The 27,073-nt window shown below is 44.1% G+C and overlaps 1 protein-coding gene across 2 annotated transcripts; it reads left to right on the top strand.

Annotated features, from left to right (window-relative positions):
* On the top strand, positions 1–23,534 carry FBXO40 (F-box protein 40). Of its 2 annotated transcripts, XM_024212063.3 has the most exons (4): positions 1–100; positions 16,503–16,532; positions 17,603–19,498; positions 21,988–23,534. In XM_024212063.3, the coding sequence occupies exons 1-4, from the start codon at positions 92–94 to the stop codon at positions 22,183–22,185; spliced, it is 2,133 nt and encodes a 710-aa protein (XP_024067831.1). In that variant the 5' UTR covers positions 1–91; the 3' UTR covers positions 22,186–23,534. The 2 variants fall into 2 exon arrangements, with proteins under 2 accessions (XP_024067831.1, XP_024067832.1); XM_024212064.3 differs by lacking the exon at positions 16,503–16,532.
* Positions 23,535–27,073: the final 3,539 nt, after the last annotated feature.

Genomic DNA, 27,073 nt, shown 5'->3' with positions numbered 1-27,073 from the left:
CTCGCCTTCTACTTATCCCTAATCACCTTACTTCAACCCAGCTGAGAAAAACCAAGAGAACAAGTGTCTTGGATACAATCACAGCGACTGTATGATCAAGGTAAGGCTTTACAAATAGGAAACAGTCTTGTTTTTTTATTAATCAAAGCTTATGCTAATACTACACAGCCAAGCCTAAATCAAGGTTGAAATCTTCAAAACAATCTCAGTGGCTAGAGTAAAAAAAAAAAAAAATAACCTCACAGCCAAATTTTTCAAAAGTGTTCACTCATGCTAGGTGGCCCTGCTTTTGGATTCTTGACCTAGATCCACAAAGACTTAGGCACTGCAAAGCTCAGTGGTGCAGTGCCTAACTTTTAGGTAACTTGCTGGCCAGTGGTCTTCTCACCCTGCGTGAGGGGTGCAGACTCCCTACACAGTGTATGAGGAGAGTTATGTGCTTAAGAATGGGGTTCACAGCAGCCAGCAAGGTGAGTGGGTAGCTACCTCAGACAGACAGTAGAAAATGCTGAGGAGAGGGATTAGGCCTAACCAGTGTTAGACACAACATAGGCAGTGGTGAGCTGGAGCCGGTTCCCACTGGTTCGCAAGAACCAGTTGTTAAAATTAGACACCGGTATAGAACCGGCTGTTAAGTGGCGGGCGGGTGGGCAAACAACTCTGGTCCGCGGGCGGACCGTCCTGTCCCCCACCTGAGCTCCCAGGAGTCCCAGCTGGGGAGGCCGAGGCTCCCCGCAGAGCCGCAGTATGCCGAGCCGCCGGCAGCTGGGCAGCTCAGCTCCCGAGTCCTGCCGCTTTGAGCAGCTGCCGGCAAGGTAAGGGGTGGGGCTGCGAGCTCCAGGGCTGTCTGGGGGGGGGGAGGGGGCAAGTGGGGCAATTTGCCCCGGGCCCTGCAGAGGCCCCCGGCCCCACAAGGATGTCTCTGGGGCTGAGCTCCTCCCGCTGAGAGCCGGCGGGCCGAGCGGCAGTTGCTCAGCAACGCTCCAACGTTTTGTCGGGTGTAAGAAAAACATCCACAGCTACCTCACAATTATTGGGGGGGGAGGGAGGAAGAAAGCTAGAGGGGACAGAGAGGCAGCCTAAAGAGCCAAATCTGCTTGCAAGTTTTCTAATTAAATAGTGTCACTTCCCTCCACTGGTTACTTGGGAAGTAGGCAGCTGTTGGGAGAAAGTTGTATATTTTTGCAATTTAAAAAAATATAATTTCCATTATAGGGACAATGTTTTAGAATTGTTGGTCGTGAGTATTTTAATAATTATATGTTACAAGGAAAATTGTGGTCAGTGCTTTACTAAAAAATAATAGGGCACTTGCTTTTTTCTATCCCGGTGGCTGTTACCCTGTACTACAGTCCTGTATTACTAGTGTTTCCATTTCATAAACTAACAACACTATTCAGAAGAAGGGGGGGGGGGAACTGTCCCTCCCCTATCCTGCAGCTGCAGTCCTGTTTCACCTACTTAGAAAAAGCTCTAGCAGAACTTACATCAAAACCTAATCTCAGTGTGAACGTGTAGGGTTTTGTTTTGTCCAGTGGGCCATTTTAAAACATAAATTATAAGATTATTTTTCTCCTTTGTATCAATCACTGAACTGTTCTTCACTGATACCTGATAAACATGTAAAAATGTTTTTTTTATTGTTAAGTATGACTCCCAATGATGACTCAATGCATTGCCATTTCTTATGGAGAAAAGTACAAAAAATACACACTGTGGAATATCCCTTAAATCAGAACTTTTTAAAGGGAACTGGTTGTTAAGATTTTGGCAGCTCATCACTGAACATAGCTTTTTGGGTGCCTATCTCTGCTCAGGATTCACAGCCATGGAGATAGGCACCTAAGCCAGGTCATCTCTTTCTCAAGAATAAACAGAGAGAGACCTCCATGCTATCGTAGGCAATAGCCTGGTGGTTAGAGTACTCACCTGGGATGTAGGAAACCTGTTTTCATATACTTGCTTTACCTGATTTGGAGCAGAGACTTGAACTTGGGTCTCCTATATCCCCAGTGAGTGCCCTAGCCACCAGGTTATTCTCAGTTTCTCCTGTTCAAGCTGCTCCACTTTGTATAAATAATTAAACAATTCATTGGAGCAGGGACTTAAGTCTCCCATGGCCCAGCTGAGTGCCCTAGCCACCCGGCTATCGAGTCAGTCTCTTTCTTTTTCTCTTTGGCCCAAGTAATATTTAACTGTTTAACACAAAGTGGAACAGTTGCAACAGAGGAGAGAGACCTACCCCCAGAATACCCAGTAGCCTGGTGTTTGGGGGCACTCACCTGGGTGGTGGGAGACCCATTAAGTCCCTGCTCCAAACCAGGCAGAGTAGGGATTTGAAAACAGGTCTCCCATATCCTGGGTGAGCGCTGTAAGCCTGAGCTTTTGGGTATTCTGGGACACACACATTTTTTGCCAATATTCCTGCTCTGGCTGCCTTAAGCCATCTTTAGTGTGGGGCCTGAACCAGTAAGCATGTTCTGAGAACCACCTGTGGAAATGTAGGCACCTAGGGGACTATACCACAGAAATAGTGACACCTAGGGAATTTAGGTGCCTCCAAGTTTAGGTGGCAGCTGAGCAGGGGGTTTGAGGATCTCAGTGGTGCCTAAATGTTGGGTTTAGGCATCCCTTTGTGAATCTAGCCCCTTGTGCTTGATTTCTTATCACCTCTGAAAATCAGGTATAAGATGTCTCAAGTTGGATTCCACATTACAGAGACACCCTGCATCAGTGATCACTTCTGAAAATATTGGTCTTAAACTTTATTGTTTTTTTCTCATGATCTGTACAAAATTTGAATATTTTTAAAGGATCAGAACAATTGCACCATTTCTTGAACAGTGCTGGATAGGTGATGTGTGTATGGCAAAACACTTTTCCTTTCTAAAGGGTCAGATTCTGAATTCAGTTACCTTGGTGTAAATTGAGATTAGCTCAGTTTAAGTCAGTAGAGTTACAACACTAATTGAGATTAAAAAATCCTCAAACCCTCTCTAAATTGGAATTTTCATATGAGGTTGCAGAAACAGACAGATGAAGGGCCCGTTAGAGTTTCAAGCATTGTAATTTTCAAAGGGTTTTGAAAAAGGAATTTTAGAAAACATCCAGATACATGAGGAGCTGGAGAAGCATCAGGAATATTATTATTATTTATTTGTATTATTGTAGTGTCTAGGAGTGGACCAGGACCCCATTGTGCTATGCTCTGTACATACAGAACAAAAAGACAGACCCTGTCCCAAAGCACTTAAAGTCTAAGACAAGAGAAAACAGATGGATACTGACTGATGGTGGAGTACAAAGAAACAATGAGACAATAGTATTTAAATAGACCAGGCAGACATAGGATGGAAGAAGGGTATAACACACAAGCAGAGTGAGCAATGTGATGGCAGCAAAAATCATGTCACTTCCATGATTTTTTAGGGGGATGGGGTGATTTTACTTAGGAAGGCATCAGCTGAAAGGAAAGGGAGGGGAGAGTAAGAGGGAAAGATGTGGAGTGAAGCTGAAGTGAACAGACCCCAGGGGAGGGTTGGGGCAAACAGCCAATCAGCACAGGACAGAGAAAGTCAGAACATTCTGCAGTTTTGACTGGAATGTCCAGGGGACCAAAAGTCTCTGCTTTGGTTGACTCCTCTTTGCAGCTCACATGGTGCTGGGGAAGGGAGGCCTGCCTGGGTCCTAGTGCCCCCACAGTGGAAAGGAAGGTCTACCCTGCACAGTTCTGAATCCAGGAGGGTGTTTTGGGGATGGATGGCACCAGCTGGGCCCATTTTACCCCTTCCTCACAGAGCAGCAGTCCCGGCTTTGTCTGCTTCTAGTCCTATCAGGTAGAGACTCTGGCTGGCTCCTCTGTAGGAGTAGCTTTGTGGTGCCCTGGAGCAAGCTGTTCATACGATTTATCCATTTTAGTTATTTTTGTTTGGAAGACATTTCTATATCCATAATGCAAAGCCTCACATTTTTAGCCCAACTTAGATTCTAAAGGTAACATAATAAATATAGGCAAAGCCAGTAGCACCACCTATAGTTAGGGTTGGTTAACAGTGCATTTTCAATGAATAACTTTGCCGAACTTTAACTGTTTGGATCAAACTTTTCCATGCTGGTATCTGGCTTAGGCTAAGGGGTTTTTTTTGTTTTGTTTTGTTTTTTTGTTTCAGTCAAAACCAGTCAGCCCCTTCCCTAGAAACAAGGTTAAAAAAATCTTGGTAATATTCTTGTTAGATTCATATAAATGTAAAAAAAAAATTCTTATTGCTGTTTTATTGAGAAGCTCAAGCCCCTGAATGCTGTAGAACAGGAATTTTAAATTTGACAGAGGGGGGTCACCCTGGTATCAGAGGTGTGCCTTCTGTCATCCCTATATAATCTGCCAAAACTTGGTCAAGTTATAAGCCTCTGGGAAAAAAAGCAGTTTGCACATACTGGGGGCATGTCCACACTAGAAACGCTACAGTGGCACAGATGCAGTGCGGCAGCTGTGTCACTGTAGTGTAGACACATACTATAGAGACAGAAGGGTGTCTTCCATTGCTATAGCAAATCCACCTGTCCAAGAGGCAGTAGGTCAACAGAACAATTCTTCCATAAATCTAGCGGTGTCTACACTGGGGATTAAGTTGGTTTAACTACGTTGCAGAGAACAAATTTTTTCACAGTCCTGAGTAATGTAGTTAAGTCAACCTAACTTTGTAATGTAGACCAGGCCTCAGGGGTTTATTAGAGTTTGGGAGCATTATTTGCCAAAGATTCTATCTACACTGAGCATGCTTTATCCCCACAAAGCTCCTAATGTGCCACACATGTGGTAGTCCCACACAGCAACTGAGCATGTTGTATCCTATGGGTTACTGGAGCTGACCAGGACTTTTTCTGCAACTGGTCCTTGCAGGCTGGGGTGTGGGGGGGGGCTATTGTGGTGCCAGACACGTAGTAAAGACCTCTATACCTTTCATCACTATATACATTTTGACAGGTTTCCATGTTCGCTTTTTGGGTTATGTCTCACCCTCTGGTCTCATTTTTGGACATGTACACATTTGATGCAGTGGCCATTTTGAAGCTTTTTTATAGAGAACGTTAGAACTGCTTGAATGTGGGTTTTTTCACATTTAGAGATATTTTAAAGATTAGAAGAAAAGATTTTTTTCAGAAGAAAATGAGCTTTTTACACACTTTAAATAAAGTTTAGTAAACAGGAATAAAGTGTTAAGACATAAATATGTCAATAGGCCTTTTTACAGAAAAAATACTTTTAATGCAGTTTTGAAGTAAAGACATTAAATATTAGTAATAAAACATGTATTTTTAGAAATAATAATTGTTATGGATTTAGGTTATTTTGAAATAAAGTCTGAAAAATAATGGTATGTTTTTGAAATAAAGACATTAAATATTAGTACCAGAACATGCATTTGTAGAGAAAATAAAGTGGGGTTGGATTAAACAAGACACAAAGTAAGAGAGGCTGTAGAGCAGCTGAGAAAACCAAAAGCCTTCCAGCCTATTACAAGAGAGAGAGAGAGAGAGAGAGAGAGGCTGCAGAGAAAGTTTTAAAACAGGAAAGGAAGAAAAGCCTGTGTCACTGACCAAGCGGCAGAGAGAAGAGAAAAGTAGTTTATGCCTTCAGCTGTCACTAGCCAAATGCCAGTAATTCCAGGACAGTCAGCATTGGACAAGCCACACCTCTTGCCTGAGCTAATCAGAAGCTATTCTTTAGACACGTCCTAGAATTGCATTTTCCTGAACCATTTTTAAAAACATACTTTTTTGCAAGAGCTTTTAAACTGGGAGCCTATAGGTTGTGATCATGACCTTTTGCAAGAGACCTACAGACTCCAAGAAGCCTGAATTGCCTTTGGGTGCACTAGCATGTGGTCAGAAGAAACACGGGCCAGGCAAGCTTTTTTTGACTCCTATGGATTCCTAAAACTACCATGACTTTTTTTAGAATCATAACTCTGATAATATTGTGTTTCACCAGAAACACCTACAAGACCTCCTCATGGTAACTGGTGGTTGTCATTGTATATATATATATATATAGAAAGAAATATAATAAGGGGTTATCTGTTGATCAGATTTTAAAATTTTATACAGATGACTTAGCAGAAAATTACCACAGGGTGGTGCATATGTAAAAGGAAAAAAAAAAAAATCAGGCATGTCCAGAGGTGTCCCAACATGACCAGACCTGTCTTTCATGTTGTGAGTTTGAAGATTTACAGTCTGGCTTTGATAAGCAGTTTTAAAAGCGCCAGCTTTCTCCGTACATGGCTAAACATACTTGTAAGGGGTATCGCCTCTTAAAATGGTAGGGGCTTGGTAAAAAATACTACTTTTTATGTGCTGTTTTCAAAATGTTTACATAGGACTACTCAGAAGGGGGAAGGCTTATTTTCAACCTGTAGGATTTGGAGGTTGAAGCATTTAAATCCACCAATAGGTGCCCATAGGGTTTTTTAGTAGCATCCTTAAAAGCCTCCAAAAAGAATTGTGTCTTACCCAGGGTACATTTGACGTGCCAACATGGCAATTTGCTGTTTATTTAGTGGGTTTTTTAAGAGAATCATGTATTTTATATTTCAATTAATTGTATGGCTCTCTTTTCCCTGGAAAAAACACATTTTGCACAATGTCCATAATATTTAGGTTCCTGAGGAGTATGTATTTTGTAAAGGCTTTCTTGATTTCATTGCTTTCAGAAGCAGATTCCAACAGGACATCTATAATCACCATATTCACTTTATTAGTAGGAAATAAACATTCATTCTTAAGTATCAGGGAGTAGTTGTGTTAGTCTGTGAGGTTTATTACCCATGAAAGCTTATGCCCAAATAAATCTGTTAGTCTTTAAGGTGCCACCGGACTCTTTGTTGTTTTATTCATTCTTAAAAGTACCAGGTAAACCTTACAAAAATGTGATACATGGAAAGACATGTAACAACTCTTTATACAACTGTTGCCAATAACTCTAACACCTCACAATATTTCAGGCATGCAAAACTGTATTACTATTTTCTAACCATTTTTTTTGTTTTAAGAATTTTCCTGAATTTGAAGGGCCACAAAGCAAATAGGAAAAAGGATGGACAAATTAGATGTGATTCTGCATAATAATCAATACCTTTATGGCAAGGTTGTAAAATCTGCCTTGAGGGTTCTTTTATTGTAAATGACTTTCTGGGTATTTTAAAGCATTCTTGTCTCTAACAACCAGTGTTTTTTCACCCTCAGAATCCCATGCTGCTGTATCACAATCTCTTTTAGGTCCTCCCCTTCAGGGTTCAAACAATAGTCCTGGATGAGAGCTTTAAATTCCCAAAATTAATTTTCTCAGTATTCCCCAGGTTCAGCATGCTCCTTTTTACTTTTGTACAGGCCTTACCTCCGGCTAGTGTATACCTGTATGTTGTAGGCCCTGCAGATACAGACTCCACAATGTTCATCTGGTGGTATCTTGCCAGTCAGATCACCTAAATAATCCCCTAGGCATGGGTTCCACTCCCCTTCTTTACTCACAAAAAAAAAAAAATCACAGAATCAGTATCATAGTACTGACAACACTCCTGTAAACGATCTAACAGGCTGAAGAGCTCTAGCCTGGCATAAGTGGAGGTAAAGCACACTATGAACACATGAGTGTTGCTGGAATGGGTGCACCGTTCTGTTGCATACTTCCAGCACACTATGGCCATATCATCATCGATAAACTTGCATGATGACTCTTCATAATAAGACGCAAAGATGTACCTGATGAGTTTGTCGGGGTCTGTCAGTATACTAGTGTTAGGGCACGTCTTCACTACCCGCCGGATCGGTCTATCGGGGATCGACTTATCGCGTCTAGTGAAGACGTGATCAAATCGATCCCTGATCGCTCTGCCGTCGACTCCGGAAATCCACCGCGGCAAGAGGCGGCAGCGGAGTCGACGGCGGTGCGGCAGCGGTCGACTTGCCGCCGTCCTCACAGCCAGGTAAATCGACCTAAAATACACCACTTCAGCTACGCTATTGACCTAGCAGATCACTGGTCCAGATAACACCAGAGGGGAACATCACACCAATGGACTGTCTGAGATCCCCAAAATCCTCCCACACGATGACAGGGTGCCCCACGGAGTACTTCTTAGTATTGTTAACAAAAGGGCAGAAGCTGGTAAAATCATAGTAATTAATTTGCTTCCTGGGCTGCAGTTTATAATACAGACAGATAGCGTTTGGTCTACTTCTGAGAATAGGACAAGAAGCAATAAGCTTAAATTGCAACAAGGGCAGTTTAGGTTGGACATCAGGAAAAACTTCCTAACTGTCAGGGTGGAATAAATTGCCTAGGGAGGTTGTAGAATCGCCATCGTTGGAGATTTTTAAGAGCAGGTTAGACAAACACCTGTCAGGGATGTTCTAGATAATACTTAGTCCTGCCATGAGTGCAGGGGACTGGACTAGATGACCTCTTGAGATCTCTTCCAGTCCTACAATTAAGATGCATCATTTTAAAAATAAGCAAACACTATTTGAAAGGCTAGGGTAGTGTATCAAACATTTTTTCCTGCTAAAGCTCCACAAAACATCCCTTAGATTACAAAGGCAGATCTTTATGTCCTGTTGCAGGGTTTTTCATCTCAGTCAAAAATGACCAATGCAGTTTTTTCCCCCATGTTAAACTTTTAAAAGTTTGTTAAAACTTTACATGGTTTAACAGCATTTAGATTTTTAAAATTTTCAGAAAGAAAGGGTGTGGGCAAGAAATAGCCTTCTTATCTCTGTTAAAAAAAAAGTGTTATCAACTGTTTCACATAAGCAGTCTTTTTTTTTTTAAGTTAGAATATGTACACCCAGGCTATAAAGTATCTAATGCTTTCTTTACAGTTTACAAGTAATAAGTTTTAGAGCAGTTTTCCTTTAGGCAAAATTTTAAAAAGTAAACCCTTTTTTTTTTTTTTAAAAAAAAGGCCAGTATATTTCTACAAAAACTTATGTACAGCATCAGTCTTTTCATTCATATGTTTAAAGAGATTTTTTTTTTTAAAAAAAACAGGCCAATGGTCCATAACCATACCCCTTGGTGCATTGTAATTGGTTCAGAAAAATACAGTTTTAGAACATGTGTAAAGAATAGCTTCTGATTGACTCAAGCAAGAGGTGTGGCTTGTCCAAGGCTGACTGTCCTGAAATTACTAGCATTTGACTAGGAGCAGCTAAAGGGGTAAACTGATTTTCTTTTCTCTCTGGCGCAGGGACCGGCAGGGCACCCCCCGCGGCTTGCCACCCCAGGCACGCGCTTGGAGTGTTGGTGCCTGGAGCCGCCGCTGGCTGAGGGGAAGGGATAATAGGGGCTATGGTAACATGGACAAAAGCTGGGGATAGGAAATGGGAACCAAGGAAGAACAGGAGTCAAAGGAAAGAATAAAGAGGACTAGAAACAGGGATGGAAGCTGGGGTAAAGGGGCAAAAGGGTCTATAACATTCAGGAGAACACTCCTCTCCAGAACCTCTAACTGAACCCAGAATTTCTGAATCACCGCATTCCTTTGCTGTCTAGCAAATAGCTAGCTGTGACTCCTACTGACAAAATCTGTCTCATCCTTTTTGTGCCTTGTTCACACAGAGGTTAAATAGCCTGCTATTGTTCTCATTTACTCAGTTTGTCATGTGGTCGAGGTCTGTGCTTTGGGTCTAAGGAAAGGAATGGAATTTGTTTTTCATTTTAAAAAACAACTTACTTAGAAATTACTGTCTCAGTTCTGGAGTTAGCTGCTCCTCTGTGGTCACCTAAAGGGTGCCCCTTTAGGTCTCACACCTCCAGCCTTCACTTCTGTATGGGCAGGTATCAGAACACTCTCCCTCCAAACTAGCAGCTGAGGCTCGCAGTGCCTCTACTTCACCATGATTGTTCTAGCAGGTTTAACCTTAGTCCAGCCCTGGCTATTTGTTCTCTCTCGGGGTTACCAGTGACCAGCCAGCTTTCACAGAGCACAGTACATTCATTTTAGGAAAAAGCATTACAGACGAAACATCATAAAATGATGTCTACCCTCGCTAGTTGCAGCTTCTCTTGCTCTGTCTGTAGATTCCCCCCTGCTAATATTTTCCAGATGGAGATCCTGGCAGGTTCCAGTCTCCTTTAAATCCTTCCAGCAAGGTTTGCCTTTTGCATATTGCCTCATGTCAGTTTTTGGTTCAAAATGAGGGACTTCTTAGCTAGTTTAGGCTGACCCTTTATACCAGGGGAGGGCAAACTATGGCCTGCGGGGGGGGGGAAGAGAGAGAATCCGGCCGATCAGGGATTTCAATCTGGCCCATGGGATTGGCAGCCCCACGGCGCAGCGGGGCTGAGGCAGGCTCCATGCCTGCCCTGGCCCCGCGCTGCTCCCGGAAGCGGCTGGCACCACATCCCTGTGGCCCCTGGGAGGGGGTGGGGGCAGAGAGCTCCATGCGCTGCCCTCACCTGTAGGCACCGCCCCCCACAGTTCCCATTAGCTGGGAACAGGGAACCACAGCCAATGGGAGCTTTGGGGGTGGTACCCGCAGGCAGGGCAGCACATGGCAGAGCCATCTGTCCCCCTCTATCCTGGGATCTCAGGAGGTCATTTAGTCCAAGACCCTGCTCAAAGCAGGACCAATCCCCAGACAGATTTTTGCCCCAAATCCCTAAATGGATTGAACTCACAGCCCTGGGTTTAGCAGGCCAATGCTCAAATCACTGAGCTATCCCTCCCCTTCTCAGGGCTTTGGCCACTTTGCCAGAGGCTGGTGAGGAGACCCAGGCCCACCCACTACTCAGGGTCCCAAACCAGGGACCCTACAAATAGCCCCAAGCTGTTTCCATTTCCCATGTAGCCCCTTCCTTTTCACCATTCCCTCAGGACCTCTCCCCATACCACTTTTCTTGCAGAGTTTCACTGCCTTCCAGTCCTTCTTCCCCCTTCTGATGTCAGCCAGCAACTGATCTGCATCTGCTTGGGCCCTGCAGCCCCTTTTAACTGAGCCTGCTGCACTCTGATTGGCTGCCTCCCTGCAGCCTCTCCAGGCAGGCCTGGAGGACCCATCTTCAGTGCTCCTTTTCTGGGGTGAGGTGTGGTTGAACCAAGAGGCTTCCAGCAGAGGGCCTCAAAGTGCCTCGTACACTCTGTCATACAAACTTTCTTTTGACTGTTCAGAATTGATGATCATGCTATAAGTTTTTGGAAAGATCATTTTCTCTTAATTTGCCATCAGATTTCAGATGATAGTGCTACACTTTTATTCACAAGAGAATTTTCATAAGATCTTGGATTTGACATATGAGCTCAATGTCTTCAGTTATCAGTGATCCACACATAGCTAACAAATGTACCACTTTTGGTCCATCAACACTAAAGCTGATTTAATTTAGGATAAACGCAGTAAAATAAATTATAATTCATTTATAAACTATGTGTTATTGACACCAAATAGACTTGTCCCAGAGACAGGCAACTCTGCTGCTAAAATAGCAGCTGTATATTTTTCAACCCTTCTTGGTTTACTGTCATGACAATCTAGAAATAAACATTATTTACCAAAGTGGACAGAACATGGCCACAGACACACATCCTCTCACTCCATTTTAGTTTGAGCATGGTTCAAGTAAACTTATAATTTTTTATTCCATTCTTCTGTAATTAATTACCAGTTGGAGGGAACCTGGGAAATAAAGCTCATTTTACATTTTAAGTATGGTTAGGTTTAGAAAACTGTGTCCTTATTTAACAAAATTGCTTTGTGTGTGCCTTAGAATTTTATCTTCGGACTTTACTGACAAAAAAAGTTTTGTTAGCATTTCAGAGCTGATATAGCTACTGGAGAATGTGCTGAGATCTATTGTGCCGTGGGTATCAGCAACAACATCATCAGCTAAAGTCTGAATATGGAGCTTCTTATTACTAATAAAATGATGTCCAAGGACAGGAAAAAAAACACCTTGAAAGTCCCTGGTGGAGTTTGCGGCTAAATTATAAAAAAAATTCTCTTTTGTCTTGTAAATTGAAAAAAAATTGATATTCACTGAAAGATATATAAAATAATTGTTCTGATAGAAAAGCACAAAGATTAGGGATGGGCCCAAATTAAAATACAGATTTGATTCATAGATTCATAGATTCTAGGACTGGAAGGGACCTCGAGAGGTCATCGAGTCCAGTCCCCTGCCCGCATGGCAGGACCAAATACTGTCTAGACCATCCCTGATAGACATTTATCTAACCTACTCTTAAATATCTCCAGAGATGGAGATTCCACAACCTCCCTAGGCAATTTATTCCAGTGTTTAACCACCCTGGATTCAGTTCCATTTCTTCTAATGAAAACATCTTACACCAATTTTTCACACCAGTGTCTTTGATGGAGTTCTGATTTGCCCTAGTATAAGTGAGAGCAAGATCAGGCCCAGAAATGTTCCAAAAAGAACTTTCTGTGTTGGTGGGGGACAGGATGAGGCCTGCATAGTTTATTACTGACATAGATGCTTATGTGCTTTGGTCCCCATTCAGATATATATGTATCTATCAATAATTCCTGTCCTGGATTTAGTCTCCTAGTGGAAAGCATTGTTCATATGTTTGTTTTTATTGGTGTATAACACCAGTCCTCCTGTGACCTTATGCAAGTCATGGCTGAGACTATTTTCAGAGATTACAGTTGCAGCAAAATATGACAAGAATTAGCATAGCAGTGCTGCTGCCAGTGAGAAATAAATGGGTTGGTGTCTCTTGCTCCTGTGAGCACTTCAAATATAGATAAAACTAAATTCCAAGAAAGAAACATCTCATCTTCTATAGTATGTGAATATAGGAACTGCCAAACTGGATCAGACCAGTGGTCCACCTGTTCCAGTACCAGACGCTTCCAAGGAAGATGGAGGAAACTCCATAATGGACAATTACAGAATAATCTGCTGTAAAGTGGTCTGCGTACCACCTGTAGCACCCTCTTGTGTCAGGCTGTGATGTTGCAAGGAGCCCTTGTCTCTGGCACCTCCTGGAGGCCATCTCTCTCTCACCAGGTCTTCTGGGGCTCAGCCCTCCAGCCAAGTTCAGTCCCCTTCCAGAGTAACAAAAAGGTCCAAACAAAAATCCTAACAATCCAAAGTAATAATTCTTTTTCAGCACCTCTCCGGCCAAACTAATGGCTAGTTCTTTCACAGCAGGATTCCCCATACTGCCTCCCTCCTCCATGGGCTCTGGCAGTTTACCTCTGGGGGTCTCCCTGTTCCCACTTACAAGCCCTATCCCAGGACTTCTCCCCCAGGAGACTAACCTGCTCCCTGTGGGTTTCTTCTATCCATCATGGGCCTAACTCAGGGCTTCCTCCACAGGAGTCTACTCTGCTCCCCTGGGGTTTCTTTACCAGAGCTCTCTCTCTCCATCTTGCTCCCTTCCCCAAAGCCAGTTTCCACCTGTAGGACTCTGGTCTGGAGACTTATCCCAGCTCTCTTCCCAGAGGCTAGTGAGAAGAGCTCTGCTACTGTCTCCATTCTCCAGAGATCTTGACAATTCTCTTGGGGTTCTCACTGTCAGCTCCAAGCCCTCCTTCAGGGCTTGGCTCCACAGCGGCCTACCCTGCTTCCTATGTGTAAGGGGACTCTTGACCCTTTACTAAAATTCAGTGGCGGTGGGGGGGCAGGTTGGTTGGCTAGCTCCCAGTACCAAAAGAAAGGGGAAGGGTTGATGGGAAATCAGTACCAATGGTGGAGGCCAATGCTCCAGATCAGCCTGACTGACAGGGTGGGCAGGCTAATGAGGGAGTCAGGAGCCCAGGGGGGTCCTGTCCTCTGTGTGAGCTGGAATTGCCTGCAACAGAGTGGGCTGAGCTAAGGAGAGAGCAGGAGCCTGAGCTGAGCTGGGGAGCAGAGCCCCGCAAGCCAGAGAGAGCCAGAGAAGCAGCCCAGGAAGTAGGTCAGTGCTGGGAGGGGAGCTGTAGCAACCAGAGCCAAAGGGGCCAGAGGAGCAGCCCAGGGAGCTGTGCTGAAGGCAGAGCAGCAGCAGGGCTGAGGCAGGCTGGGCCTGGGGCTGAGGCAGGAGCTGGAGCAGTCCGGAGCCAGTGCAGTGAGCAGTTGGGGAGCACTGAGGTGGGGACTCTGGGCAGCGGGCCCAGCGCAGGGAGATGCCCCCAGCCAAGAGGCCTTGCAGGTGTCCAACCCACAGCATCCCTGCAGCACAGCCGGGGCCCGAGAAGGAACCCTGGGACATATGAGGAACAGACTGTGAACTTCCCTTACATTGCTGCGACGCTGTTTGTGGTTCCCCTGTGCCCACCGAGTGGGGGTGCTGAGAGCCACTGAACCAAACTGTAAACCCTGTATGTAATGGAAACCACTTCCAGCCAGGGAGTGCTGCAGCAGCCTCCTCACTCCTAGTTCCAGCACCTATGGCAGGGTTACATGTTTTCCTTTAACCTTTCCCATTTTTCCCTTATTTTTTTTAAATTAGTTGCTGTTTAATAAATTGTATTTGCTTTGAACTGTATGTAATGATCAGTGGGTCAGGGAAGCATCCAATGCAGAGAGAGCACCCCGGAATGGGAACATCCTAGCCCCTGTCCTAAGTGATCACAACAAGGTTGGGGGTCAAGCCCCCCAGGAATCCTGGGCCCAGCCTTGTTGGGGTTACGAAGACTCCGCCACACAGGAGAGTGGAAGGGGAGCCCTTGAGGTCAGGCAGGCCTCTGGGTAAAGGGAGTGGGAGCGTGGACTGAGATCCTTTTGCTAGCCCATTTCACCGGGGTAGTGTATGAACCAGGAAAGTTCCCCACAATAGTGGGACCATTCCCCTGCTTACATAATGGCTCACTTCCAGCCTGCAGTAGCTGCATCACTTCTCCTAACAGAACTCCTTTCTCTCCCCCCTTCCTTCTCAGCAACCTTTCCTTTATACTGTTCTAACTGCCTCTGCATCTAGCTCAGCTGCTCCATTACTAATTAGCTAAAAGGGCACCACCTGGAGCACCTGATGGCTTCCAGTTGTAGCCCACAGGGTTGTCATGGGCCAGTTAGGCCCTAGTTCTCCTGAAGGGCCATTGGCCCCATGACATCTGCCAATGAGGGAAATATTTCATCTTCACTTTTGTAGGAATGAAAAGATATTAATAAACTACACCTAAATTTATAAATCTGCTAAAACTGGCTCTTTCCCTATGTGCCGACACAGATTGGGTAAACAAGACTAATGATTCAGAATGTACGTTGATCACAAGGCCGAGGGTCAGGCATGAATTTTTTCTCCTAGCATGCAGTATTGGTTTCACCTCTCTGAATCAACAGGTATTGGTCACTGCCAGAGACAACAACGGACTAGTTCAGTGCTGCAGAGCCCATGAGAGTTGAGAATCTAAGCTGAAGAGGTGTTGAGGGCCAAATTTTACTGTAGTTGTATGTACTGTAGTGACTACAGATCCCACCAAGCAGTGTCCTATCTAGATTAATTTCCTTCCCTTAGTATTATTATTGATTCCCTCTTGCTAATTGTGAAAATGCTACTTCTTTGTGGGGAAGGACACAAACCACAGGATTCAAAGAATGTGGGTGAGGCAGCATTATGTATCATTTCTTCCCACAGGGCCTGAGCTTACTTTCTGTGAGGCATCTACAAGAAGGCACTACAAGAAGGATGTGGAAAAATTGGAAAGAGTCGAGCGGAGGGCAACAAAAATTATTAGGGGGCTGGAGCACATGACTTATGAGGAGAGGCTGAGGGAACTGGGATTGTTTAGTCTGCAGAAGAGAAGAATGAGGGGGGATTTGATAGCTGCTTTCAACTACCTGAAAGAGGGTTCCAAAGAGGATGGATCTAGACTGTTCTCAGTGGTACCAGATGACAGAACAAGGAGTAATGGTCTCAAGTTGCAGTGGGGGAGGTTTAGGTTGGATATTAGGAAAAACGTTTTCACTAGGAGGGTGGTGAAGCACTGGAATGGGATACCTAGGAAGGTGGTGGAATCTCCTTCCTTAGAGGTTTTTAAGGTAAGGCTTGACAAAGCCCTGGCTGGGATGATTTAGTTGGGAATTGGTCCTGCTTTGAGCAGGGGGTTGGACTAGATGACCTCCTGAGGTCCCTTCCAACCTGAACCCTGATAGTCTATGATTCTATGATTCTATGATCTGCTGTTCTGAGGATGGGATGGTAGAACTTGAGTTTCTTGCATAGCAATGCAAAACACTAACATCTCAGCACCAGCACTGGTTGTATGTGTGATCAACCACAATGGTTGCCCTGAGCCCCAATTTCCAGGGGGCATTGGACCGCTGTGCTGCTCAGTTTTCATAATTTTTATTTCTTATTATTTTTATTTATTTATTTGTTTGTTTATTATGGCTCGGTTTCTGGGGGCAGAAGGGATGCTGAAAACATTTTCCACCTTGGACAGCCAAAAGGCTAGCACTACACTTGAGAGGCACTGTCACCATTGTATTTGTTTAGTTTACTGAAACCCAGAAGTCTTCATTATTTGACTAATTATTTGCATTTTTTCCTCAGAGACAAACAAGACAGTCTGCTGGAATTATGGTAGGTGCTTTTGGGAAGGAAGTGTGATTTCCTTGTAAGACGCTACCAGTAAAATTGTCCATATCCTTTTCTTCATCCTGACAACATAAAAGGTTCCCCCACTTTGTATCTTTTTTGTTGTGTATCGAAGGAAAAGGAGAAGGGAATGGTTTATAGATTTAACTACAGTGCCTCCTGATGAAATGAAATATGGGGCTGAACCCGGTTGAAATGTAGTCTTGTGGCTAGAGCAGGGGAAGTCCTGCATTCTCTTCCTGTCTCAGCAACTTCCTTGGGACAAGTCATTGACATCAATGGGGCCTGTTTGTGCTTGGCATTAATCTTTGTGTTTCAGTTGCCCCATCTGTAAAAGGGCATAATAATAGGTGACTCCCAGAATTATTTTCATGCTCCATTAATTGTTTGCAAGGCACTTTGAAAACTGTCCTGGAAAGGTCTTACACAAATACAAATAATTATTTTTATATGACTAAACTCATTTAATTTACAGCTGTGAGATTAATTGAAAGCACAATCATAAAAGAAAGGTAGATAAGCAGTTCATTTCATACAAAACTAGTAGCCTAGTAACCTGCTTGGTTTTTGTAAGTTCTAAAAAATAAAGCAAGCCTGAGCAAAAGCAGCCATGATTAGGCATATCAGAAATGTCAAATATGGCCTTCCTTGGTTTCGCTGGAAGATTTATTGTAGAGCTCAAATGTATACTGTGAACTTTCTCATACCTTACCTCCAGCTGATTGGAATTTAATAAACAACTCTGTTACTGATGCACAAGGAGGACTAGAATCCAGCTCACTCTTTCAGAGCTGTGCTGCTCTGCTGGACTAACAAGAGTAAAGAGCAGTAATGGCTTATTTACATCACCCTTATTAACAGATATGACTCTGATACACACAAGGACCAGATCTGATATGTAAGCAGGTGTCATTTTTCTGTAATCACTTTTCAGACTAGAACGACATTTTAGACTTGGCATGTAAGAGTCAAGCAACTTCGGTCTGTGGTCAATATGCTTCTTTAGGCAATAACTGTGTTTTCTTTTTGTCTTCTCTTATCTATGATGTTCATAGGGCAGGGCTCAGAAAACCAGTCCTGGACAGCACAAGCACTGTGAGAAATGTTTCAACCGGCAATGCCAAGTCCCAATCGAGCTCACCATCTCCTGCTTAGTGATCAACTGCCATTCACGCTGTGGGGCTGCCTTTCATATGTGTAAACAGGAAGAACACCAACTCCTATGTCCCCTAGAGCAGGTCTCATGCCTCAACGCAGTTTATGGCTGCCCTTTCTCCATGGCCCGTTTTAAGCTGGCAAAGCACCTTCAGGTCTGTCCAGCCAGTGTTGTCCACTGCTCTATGGAATGGAATCGCTGGCCAAATGTAGACTCAGAAACCATTCTACATAAGAACATTATGAAGGAGCCACATAATGAGCAGTGTCTGGATACAGCTCTAGCCCTCAGAGATCAGAAGATTCTTTTTAGGACTCTGAAAATGATCGAGCTGTTTCCAGAATGGAGAGAAGATGATAAAATGGAAGAACCAATAGCTGGAGCTGCAGGTTTGGAAGAAGGAGCCGTTGGAGGAATAGCATGTGATTCTAAAGAAGCTGATGGCCAAGTTGCTGAGCTTACCCAACAGGAGCATGAGGATTTGGCAAAGGATAAGAAGGGGATGGATCTAGTAAGTTACAAAGCCTGGGAGAATATGTTTAGCAAAGAGCTTTCAGCATTGAAGGCAACAGACTTTTCAGCAAACTCGGAAAAAAAGGAAGGGGATAGCTACAAGAAAACAGGACAGATTCTTTGTGATGGCAACCCCAAAGAGAAGACAAAGGAAGCAGCTATTGTGGAAGAACCAAAAGAAAACAAAAATAATCAAGTGATTACAGGTGCAGAAAAGACAGGTCTGGCTCCTTGGCAAGATGGGATCCTGGAGAGGTTGAAAAAAGAAGTTAACATAGGGGATTATAACATGTACCTGGTGCATCATGGGAGAATGCTCATCCATTTTGGTCAGCTTGCTGCTTGCACACCAAGAGAGAAAGACTTTGTGTATGGGAGCTTGGAGGCTCATGAAGTGAAGACTGTGTGCACCTTCAGAGTGCCAGTTAGCTATCGTGGCAAAAGAGCACGACTTGGAGATGCCTTGGCATACAAGATAGCAACGATGGACAAGTCAGTGGATACTTCAGATTTGCAAATAAGCCTTGAGGAATTTCCTAAATCAGATACAGCCAGAAGTACACTATTGTGTGCATTGGAAAAGGAACTGAAAGGTCATGAGATCTCGGAAGCAAAGAATATTGATGGACTGTTCATGGATTTTGGGACACAGACATACAGCTTTCAGGTGGAACCCTTCTCCTCTAGAGCTGTTCTAGCAGATGTTCTGGATATAAAAAGCCCACCAGAACTCCATGTAGAGCTTCAAACTGAGTGTGTTACTAGAAGACATAACAAAAGCTGCTCAGCCTTCACATTCACTTGCAATCACTTCTTCAGGAGGGATGAGTTTCCTTCACATTTCAAGAATGTTCATACTGATATCCAGTCCTGTCTAAACGGATGGTTCCAACATCGTTGTCCACTTGCCTACTTGGGATGCACTTTTGTTCAAAACCGCTTCTACCCTGCTAGTCATAAAGCAAAGATTATCTACAGCCAGCATCTTGATACATTTGCTATTAAACCAGAAGTTGACCCTGTGCCCTCTGAAATACAGAAATGCAATTTTACAACAAGTAATCAAGGAAAAAATAAAGAATCCCTGAGCAGCCTTCCATTGGAACTTTTACAATATATTGCTGCGTTCTTGGACAGCTTCAGCTTGTCTCAGCTGTCCCAAGTGTCTGTATTGATGAGGGATATCTGTGCCACTCTACTTCAAGAGAGAGGGATGGTCCTCCTGCTGTGGGAGAAAAAAAGATATTCCCATGGAGGTACTTCATGGAGAGCTCGCAAAAAGGCAAGTGAACGTGGTGTTTGGGAAACAAAAGATATTTGCAGGATCGTCTAATTAAAAATATAACACAAGACGTGACTCTGTTTGATGTGACACTTAAAGGTCACGCACAGAACTTTTTAGAAATTAGACTTGTATCTCTTTTGGGTTGTGTACAGTGTTTAAAGATAGCCTGAAATGACCACATCCTATTTTGTAAGGCAAAAGTGAAATACTTGCAAGTAACTGTGACCGTGAAGGGAGCCCAGATTTTCACATCAACTCCTAATGTTTTCACTGATTGGTAATTTACAGGGTTTTCATGAAAATTTGCTTTGTTGGGACTTGGCTGCATAAGGTATGAAGCATGGGATAGGAAGCCCTTCATGTCTAAGTTTAAAACTTTGGGCTTGTCTACATGGTATGTTAGTGTGCACCAGCTGGGATGTAAATTCTAATGGACACCAGCTTGTTGCACACTAACTGGCCAGTGTGAAACCTGCTGGTGTGCACTAAAAGTTCTCTCATGTGCGTTAATGTATTACTGTTTGAAACGGGATTACATCAGAGTGCCCTAGGGAACTTTAATATGTCCCAACAGGGTCACATAAACCAGTTAGTGTGCAAACATGCTGGTGCGCATTAGAATTTATGCCCCTCTGGTGCACATTAACACATTGTGCAGACAAGCCCTTTAATATGACTATATATACAAGGTCATACAAGAAGAGACAAAGAGTATGGGTCACACAGGATGGAAGACTGCATGTTGAAAAGCAGTGACTCTGAAAAGGACTTAGGCGTAAAAGTAGATAACCAAATGAACATGAGCTCTCAGTTTAAAGCTGTGTCCAAAAAGCTAATGTGAACTTTGGATGTATAAAAAAGGAAATCTCGAGTAGAAATAGGGATGTTATATTACCTATGTATATGGCAAGCAGGGGACTACCACCACATTGTTTCCAGTAGCACTGTGTCCATGTCTGATGTCTGTGCTTCAAAAAGGACGTCAAAAATGGGTGAGGGTTTAGCGAAGAACCACAAAAAGGTTTTAAGATCTGACTTTCAGTGAGAGGCGTAGGGAGCTCAGTCTGTTAAGGTTAAGAGGTGACCTGATCATTGTCTATAACAAGTATCTATATGGGGAGAAGATATGTAAGAGCTGAGGGCTTTTTAATCTAGCATAACGAAATCGAACAGCTGGAAGTTGAAGCTAGCCAAATGCAAATTGGAATTAGGTTAGGAATAAGTTACAATATTTTAATAGCTGGGAATCAACCAGTGGAAGAACTTACCGAGTGATGTGGTGGATTCTGCTTGATCATTTGAAATCTTTAAATCACAAGTCACAAGTTTATGGGCTTCATGCAGAAATTACTGTGTGAAATTGTATGGCAATGCAGGGCAGACTAGATGATCACAGTGGTCCCTTTTGGACTTAAAATCTGTGAATCTATTAATGGAATTCCTCTCTCACTCCTCCAGGTGAGAAGTGAGGGAGATTGGTGAAGGAGTGCAAGGTTGGGGATGGGACCTCACACTGCTGCTGTTCTGCTGCTCTTGGACTATTGACAGAGGACATAAGTTTACAGAGTTGTCAGTCTGGCACATTTCACCAGCACTTCACTAACAAATACAGGGAAAAAGGGTGAACTTTTAAACCACTTTTCCTCCCTTCCAGTTCTAGGCTGATCAGGGGCCAAAACAGCCCTACTATAATTTAGGCAGGCAGGAACCTGCTTTTAATTACAATTCATTCTCTGGTGCTTCCTATGGGCGGCTAAGAATTTAGCACTGTCCCAGAATTTCCATACTGCTGTGTTGTGACTCTGCTCCAGCCGCCTCGGGACCACTGCCAGGAGCCACCGAGCTGCGGCTGCTCCCAGCACCCCCAGGACTGCTACTCAGGCGGTTTCCAGGGCCAGCTGCACTGGCCGCTGCTCAGGCAGTCCCTGGGGCCAGCTGCTTGGGCAGCTCTGGGATCAGCCACAGTAGACACTGCAGAAGTCCTGGACGTTGCAGGAAGTCACAGAATCAGTGACTTCTGTGACCTCTGTGACAAACATGGAGCCCTCTGTATAATACCTAGTAATATGGTGTATACTACTACTATCATATATGTATTGGCTAATACTTCACCTATTTGGATTTCTGTTACACATAACTTTAACTCTGAAGTTCTTAGATTTATAATGCTTGGTTTTGGAATAATTATAACATTGATCTATTGTTTTTTACCTATAAGTTATTCATGTACACTCTCAACCTTACTGTACTTTTTGTTTGGGATACATAGGTATGTATTTACACAAAGAGAGATGTTATAAGACAGTGTATATAAAGACATAGGACCTGATTGTCCACTGTTACACCAATCCTATGCTATCATGACTCCACTAGTCAGTCCAATCAATTAAGAGTAATGACAGTCCATTGTAATAATATGTGTTTGTAAAACCTCTTTGCATTTTAATTAACGTTCCAGTCTTCTCTCCTTTATTCCCACATACTAGATCTGGCAGTTTAGCAGCCTGTTCTCCCCTGTTAACAACTGGCAGTTCAGTGACATTCCCTCCATGTCTGAACACCTGAAGATTTGTCCGTTCTATGATGTGGAGCACAAGAAGGATCCATTCTTGCTGGCCAGCATGTGTGGACCCCGAAAGCGGGCTCAAGATAGCTTGGTCTCAACCTTCAGGCATGGATCCTGAATACATCCTCCCAGCTTCCTCCCCCAGGTCTCTCAGAGGAGTATTGGGATCTGGGTTGTAGAGATTATTATGTGGAGACCCCATAAGAAAATTTCTTTTGGAAACACAAAATCAACCTTTTGCTGTTCTGTTTGGAATATGTTGCATCATTTCCCTTCAGTATTTTAGCAATACTAAAAAAAAAAAAAAAAAAATCAGTACTTCATTCAGCTGATTGCTGATATCACAGGCTTTCTGTTTATTTTTTGTGTTTCATGCTTGCTCATAAATAGAGCCACCTGGAAAAAGCAATGATAAGAGTACTGGTTTATAGCAGCCAGTTGGCAGTCTGGAAATCAGGGAAAAGCTACTGTCACCATACTTTTTCCCTGAGGGAGGAAAGAGCAGCTAGAGTACCTAGTTTGGATGAATCTTATCCCTGTCAGTAAGCAGAATCATCCACAACTACTAGCACACAGAGAAATTCCTAGAGTGTACATTCGCTAGATTACTTCAAAACTGACAGATGTGGAGATAGCAAAGGTACTGGTGTGCATAGGCACAGGAGAACAAGCCCCAAATTGGTGGATGAGTTACAGCTGTGTAGATGTTTTATCAAGGAGACAGGAATGCATCAAACAGTAACAAACTGATATTTGAGGGAAAAGGACTTAAGGCCCTGATTCATGAAAATATTCCTATTCTGGACCGCATTTAAGTGCATGCTTAAAGTAGAGATGGTTGAAACGGTTCAAATAAAAAAATTCTTTGTCAAAAATGACAGCCAAAATTAAAGACCATTTTTTGACAAATTCGCCCTAAATGACATACTGTTTTCAATGTCATGCAGTGAGTCAGCAGCATTAGAAACAGAAATTCCTGGCTTCTGTGCTCAAACTTCTAAACAATTCTCATTTGGCCAGCTGATGCAAAGTGGAATAGCACCATGAAAGTCAGTTTATACCAGCTGAGGATCTGGCCCATTTTACAATTAGTACCTGTCCCAGTGGTGTTGGTATTATTCCAGCTCTGGTCTGCTTGCGTCAAGTCCAGAGAAAATTGCTCCTCTAGCTCTCTTTATAGTGACAGAGATTATGACATCAGTTTCACACCCCATTCCATACCTGTCATCTTGACTCTTCCTTTATTCTGTCTGTGAAAGCAGGTCCTGGAGTCAGACTGGAGAGAAAGGGCAACATTTTTAATTTTGGCACTTCAGGGTATGAATTAGAGAAGAGAACATCTTGACAGTGGTCTTTTTCCCTTCCCTTCATTTGATGCTGCAGGATGTTGTCCTTGTTAACTGGTGGCCAGGCACCAGGGCCGGCTCCAGGCACCAGCATTCCAAGCAGGTGCTTGGGTCGGCAATCTGCAAGGGGCGGCAGTCCGTGTGTTTTTGCCCCCCCAAGCAGCGCGCCGAATTGCCGCCGCGGACGGCGGGGGCAGTCCGTGTGCTGTTAGGGTGGCACGCGCGTTTCCACGGTGGCGGCAATTCGGAGGCAGCTTCTGTCTTCAGCTGCCCGCAGCGGCCGCCTCCGGCTGAAGACAGAAGCTGCCGCCGAATTGCTGCCGCCACGGAAACGCACATGCCGCCCTAACGGCACACGGACTGCACCCGCCGTCCGCGGCGGCAATTCGGCGCGCTGCTTGGGGCGGCAAAAACAGTAGAGCCGGCCCTGTCAGGCACTAGCTGGGATTTAATTAATCAGAAGAGGTATGCTGAGCTGGTCTAACCTGGAAGCCTCCTTGCTTTAGCTGATCTGATAAGAGCTTCACTGAACTCGTCTGAGCTAGAACCTGCCCTATTTATCTTAGTGAGCACAACATGGATACATTTTAAAGACAGATATCAAGGGGGGTTGGCTAGGAGAAGCTGGGCACCTGTTGCTTTTGTAAAACAACTTGTCTGCTATAGAGGGGCTCAAATTGGAAGACTGAATCCAAACCTTCTCTAATACTGAGGACATTTGGATTCAGATCTCATACTTGAATTTCATGGCCTGGCCCCATTTTAGTTGCCTGTATTATTTTCAAAGAGTAAACGTCACATTCTACTCTGGGTCTTGACTAACAGACTATGTGTCAGTCCCAGTACCCTACACTGAAGTTATGGCATAGGTGAGACCTGGGAAGTATAAGGAATATATTTAAACACATGAAACAAGCATGGGCTTTTGGAACAATAAGTGTTAAGTGGGTTTCTTGAGGAATCCCTGGGGAGTGGTTAATGTAAATTCCACTACACCAGTTATGCAAAAATCTAGTCCTTTTAAACTATGCCCTGAGGAGTGGGCCATCAATTGGTGATTGCCCGTTCTCAGAGACTGGAGATCAAAGGCCCAAGCTGTATAAAGAAGCAGCTGAACCTTCCAGTTGGGGTCTGGTGCCTGATCTAAAAACTGACATGAACATGTAACCAAGGGTACGTCTACACTTACCGTAGGGTCCGGCAGCAGGCAATCGATGTTCTGGGATCGATCCCGGAAGTGCTCGCCGTTGACGCCGGTACTCCAGCTCGGCGAGCGGAGTACGCGGCATCGACGGGGGAGCCTTCCTGCTGTGTCTGGACCCGCGGTAAGTTCGGACTAAGGTACTTCGAATTCAGCTACGTTATTAACGTAGCTGAATTTGCGTACCTTAGTCCGAAGTGGGGGGGTAGTGTGGACCAGGCCCAAGGGGGCAAATCCAGCTGTGAGGTTTGCGAGACTGTACCCTACCAGAACCCTAAATTGGAATTAGGGTGACCACTAATAAGTTATTTATATGCATGCAGGTACTTTTATTCTTTTGAATATATTTTCTCTGTAATACTTTTTACCTTAACAATAAATGTGCTTGCTTAGAAAGAGCTGTGTGGTGACTTGTAACTACTGGCAATGCAGGCTTTATCTATGGTTCAGGCGCTACAGCGGCACAGCCACGGCACAGCATCTGTGCCACTGTAGTGTCTAGTATAGATATTTACTACAGCAATAGAAGAGGATTTTTTCCGTTGCTGTAACAAACCCACCTCTCCGAGAGGTGTTAGCTAGAAGTGGTTAATGTAAATTCAACTACCACAGTTATGCAAAAATTCGGCCTTTTCAAGCTACGCCCTGAGGAGAGGGCCATCAACTGGTGATTACCTGTTCCTGGAGACTGGTGATCAGAGGCCCAACCTGTATAACAAAACAGCTGAACCGTCCAAGTGGGGTTCTGGTGCCTGATCTAAAAATTGACATGAACTTGTAACCAAGGGGGCAAACCCAGCTATGGGGTTTGATAGACTGACCTTCACCAGAGCCCTAAGGATGACCTCTGGTAAGCTTTTAGTATGTATGTAAGTTCTTTTATTGTTTTATGTATGTTTTCTCTGTAAGTGCTGGAAACATTTTCCCTGCGTGACCCCATCTTCAGATCTTCAGATGTATTGTTTCCCATGATCCCAGATAGCATGGAGGATGCCATTTAAAAATGATATCCTCCATTCTATGTGACCTTGCATGCACCATATGTGCAAGATTACATCACACAGAAGATGCCATTTTGCTTGACAAAATGGCATCCTCTTTGCAGCATGAACTCGCACATGTATGGTGCATGCAAGGTCACACTGTATGGACGGCACCATTTTGTAGAGCAAAATAGCATCCTCTGTGTGGCTTGACCTCACACATATGGTGTGTGTGATGTCATGCTGTGTGGAGGATCTCATTTTGTAAAATGGCATCCTCTGCACACTCAGGACTGCCACAACCCCATCTGCTGATAGCACTACTCCACTGTGACCCACAGTTTGGGAACCACTGCAATATAGGCTATACCTACGTTACAGATGCTACAGCAGCTACTGCTATGGTGCTGCAGCTGTGCCACAGTAACATCTAGTGTAGATACTCACTGCAGCGACGGACAGGTTTTTTCCTTTGCTGTAGTAAATCCACTTCTCAGCGGGGTGGTAGCTAGGTCAATAGGGCTTCGATCAGCTTAACTACATCTCTGAGGGGTGTGAATTTTTCACACCCCTGAGTGATGTAGCAAGGTCTACTTAAGTTTTAGGTATAGACAAAGCCACACTATTCATAGCCCTTAGAGAGAAAGCAAAGCACAAACACTGACTGTTAGGCAGACTGACTTGCTGGGGATATCACAATGTAAGGCAGGGAGCTGTGAAGCCTTAAAACCCCCTGTCAGAAGGGAGTGGGACAAGGGTCTTTACCCAGAGACACGTAATGACAGGAGACTTGAGACCTGACTGGGAACTCCTGAAGTTTTCCATGGAGGGGAGGGGAGACAGAAATAGTTACCATGAAGCTTTGACAGAAGTTTCTTCTCATTGGGGAATGGGAATTGGTAGATGTGAAGTAATGGGATTTAGGAAAGGTGAAAGGACAGAAGTCAGAGAGGTCAGGGAGGAGATGGGGAGGATCAGGAAAGGTGGAGGGGACTGAAGTCAGGAAAGGTAAGTGACTGGGTACAGAGAAGCTGAAGGGGTGAGGATGGACTGGAGAGAAGCAGGTGGTGACAGATTTAAGGAAAGAGGTGTGTGAGTAGGAGGGCTTGGGGGAGGTAATTTGAATGGAGATGAGGTCAGGAGTGAGTGAATAGTATAGGCTCGACACCTTCCATCACCATATAATTTTGACAGGTTTCCAAACCCCCACCATGCCCCGTAGTCAAGAGAGAACCCATGTTAGTGACTCTCCTTTAGTCCCCACTCCTAATTTCTCCAATGAGCAGTCTGCATCCCTCAGAAGTTCCCTCCCACCCTTTCCAGGGCTCTTAAGAGATCATTTTTGACCACATGCACATTTATGGTGCTGGCGTTCTTCTACTGCTTTTACTCCAATCCCTTAAACAATCTTACATACAACTTATCTGTGACACTGCTCTACAGCCAAAATGCTTCTGAAATAAATGTAGTCAAACT

The sequence above is a fragment of the Terrapene carolina genome, unplaced genomic scaffold (genome assembly GCF_002925995.2).
Source record: "Terrapene carolina triunguis isolate 2854851 unplaced genomic scaffold, T_m_triunguis-2.0 Scaffold740, whole genome shotgun sequence".
NCBI classification, from domain to species: Eukaryota; Metazoa; Chordata; order Testudines; family Emydidae; genus Terrapene; species Terrapene triunguis.
The sequence above is the reverse complement of the archived record's forward strand: the minus strand, read 5'-3'. Positions and strand labels throughout refer to the sequence as shown.

What these genes read in the sequence shown, in the direction of transcription:
- FBXO40 (XM_024212063.3), top strand. An exon ending in GACAGTCTGCTGGAATTATG is followed by an intron (nt 16,533 to 17,602) that starts GTAGGTGCTTTT and finishes TGATGTTCATAG; the next exon opens with GGCAGGGCTCAGAAAACCAG. An exon ending in CATGGAGAGCTCGCAAAAAG is followed by an intron (nt 19,499 to 21,987) that starts GCAAGTGAACGT and finishes CCCACATACTAG; the next exon opens with ATCTGGCAGTTTAGCAGCCT.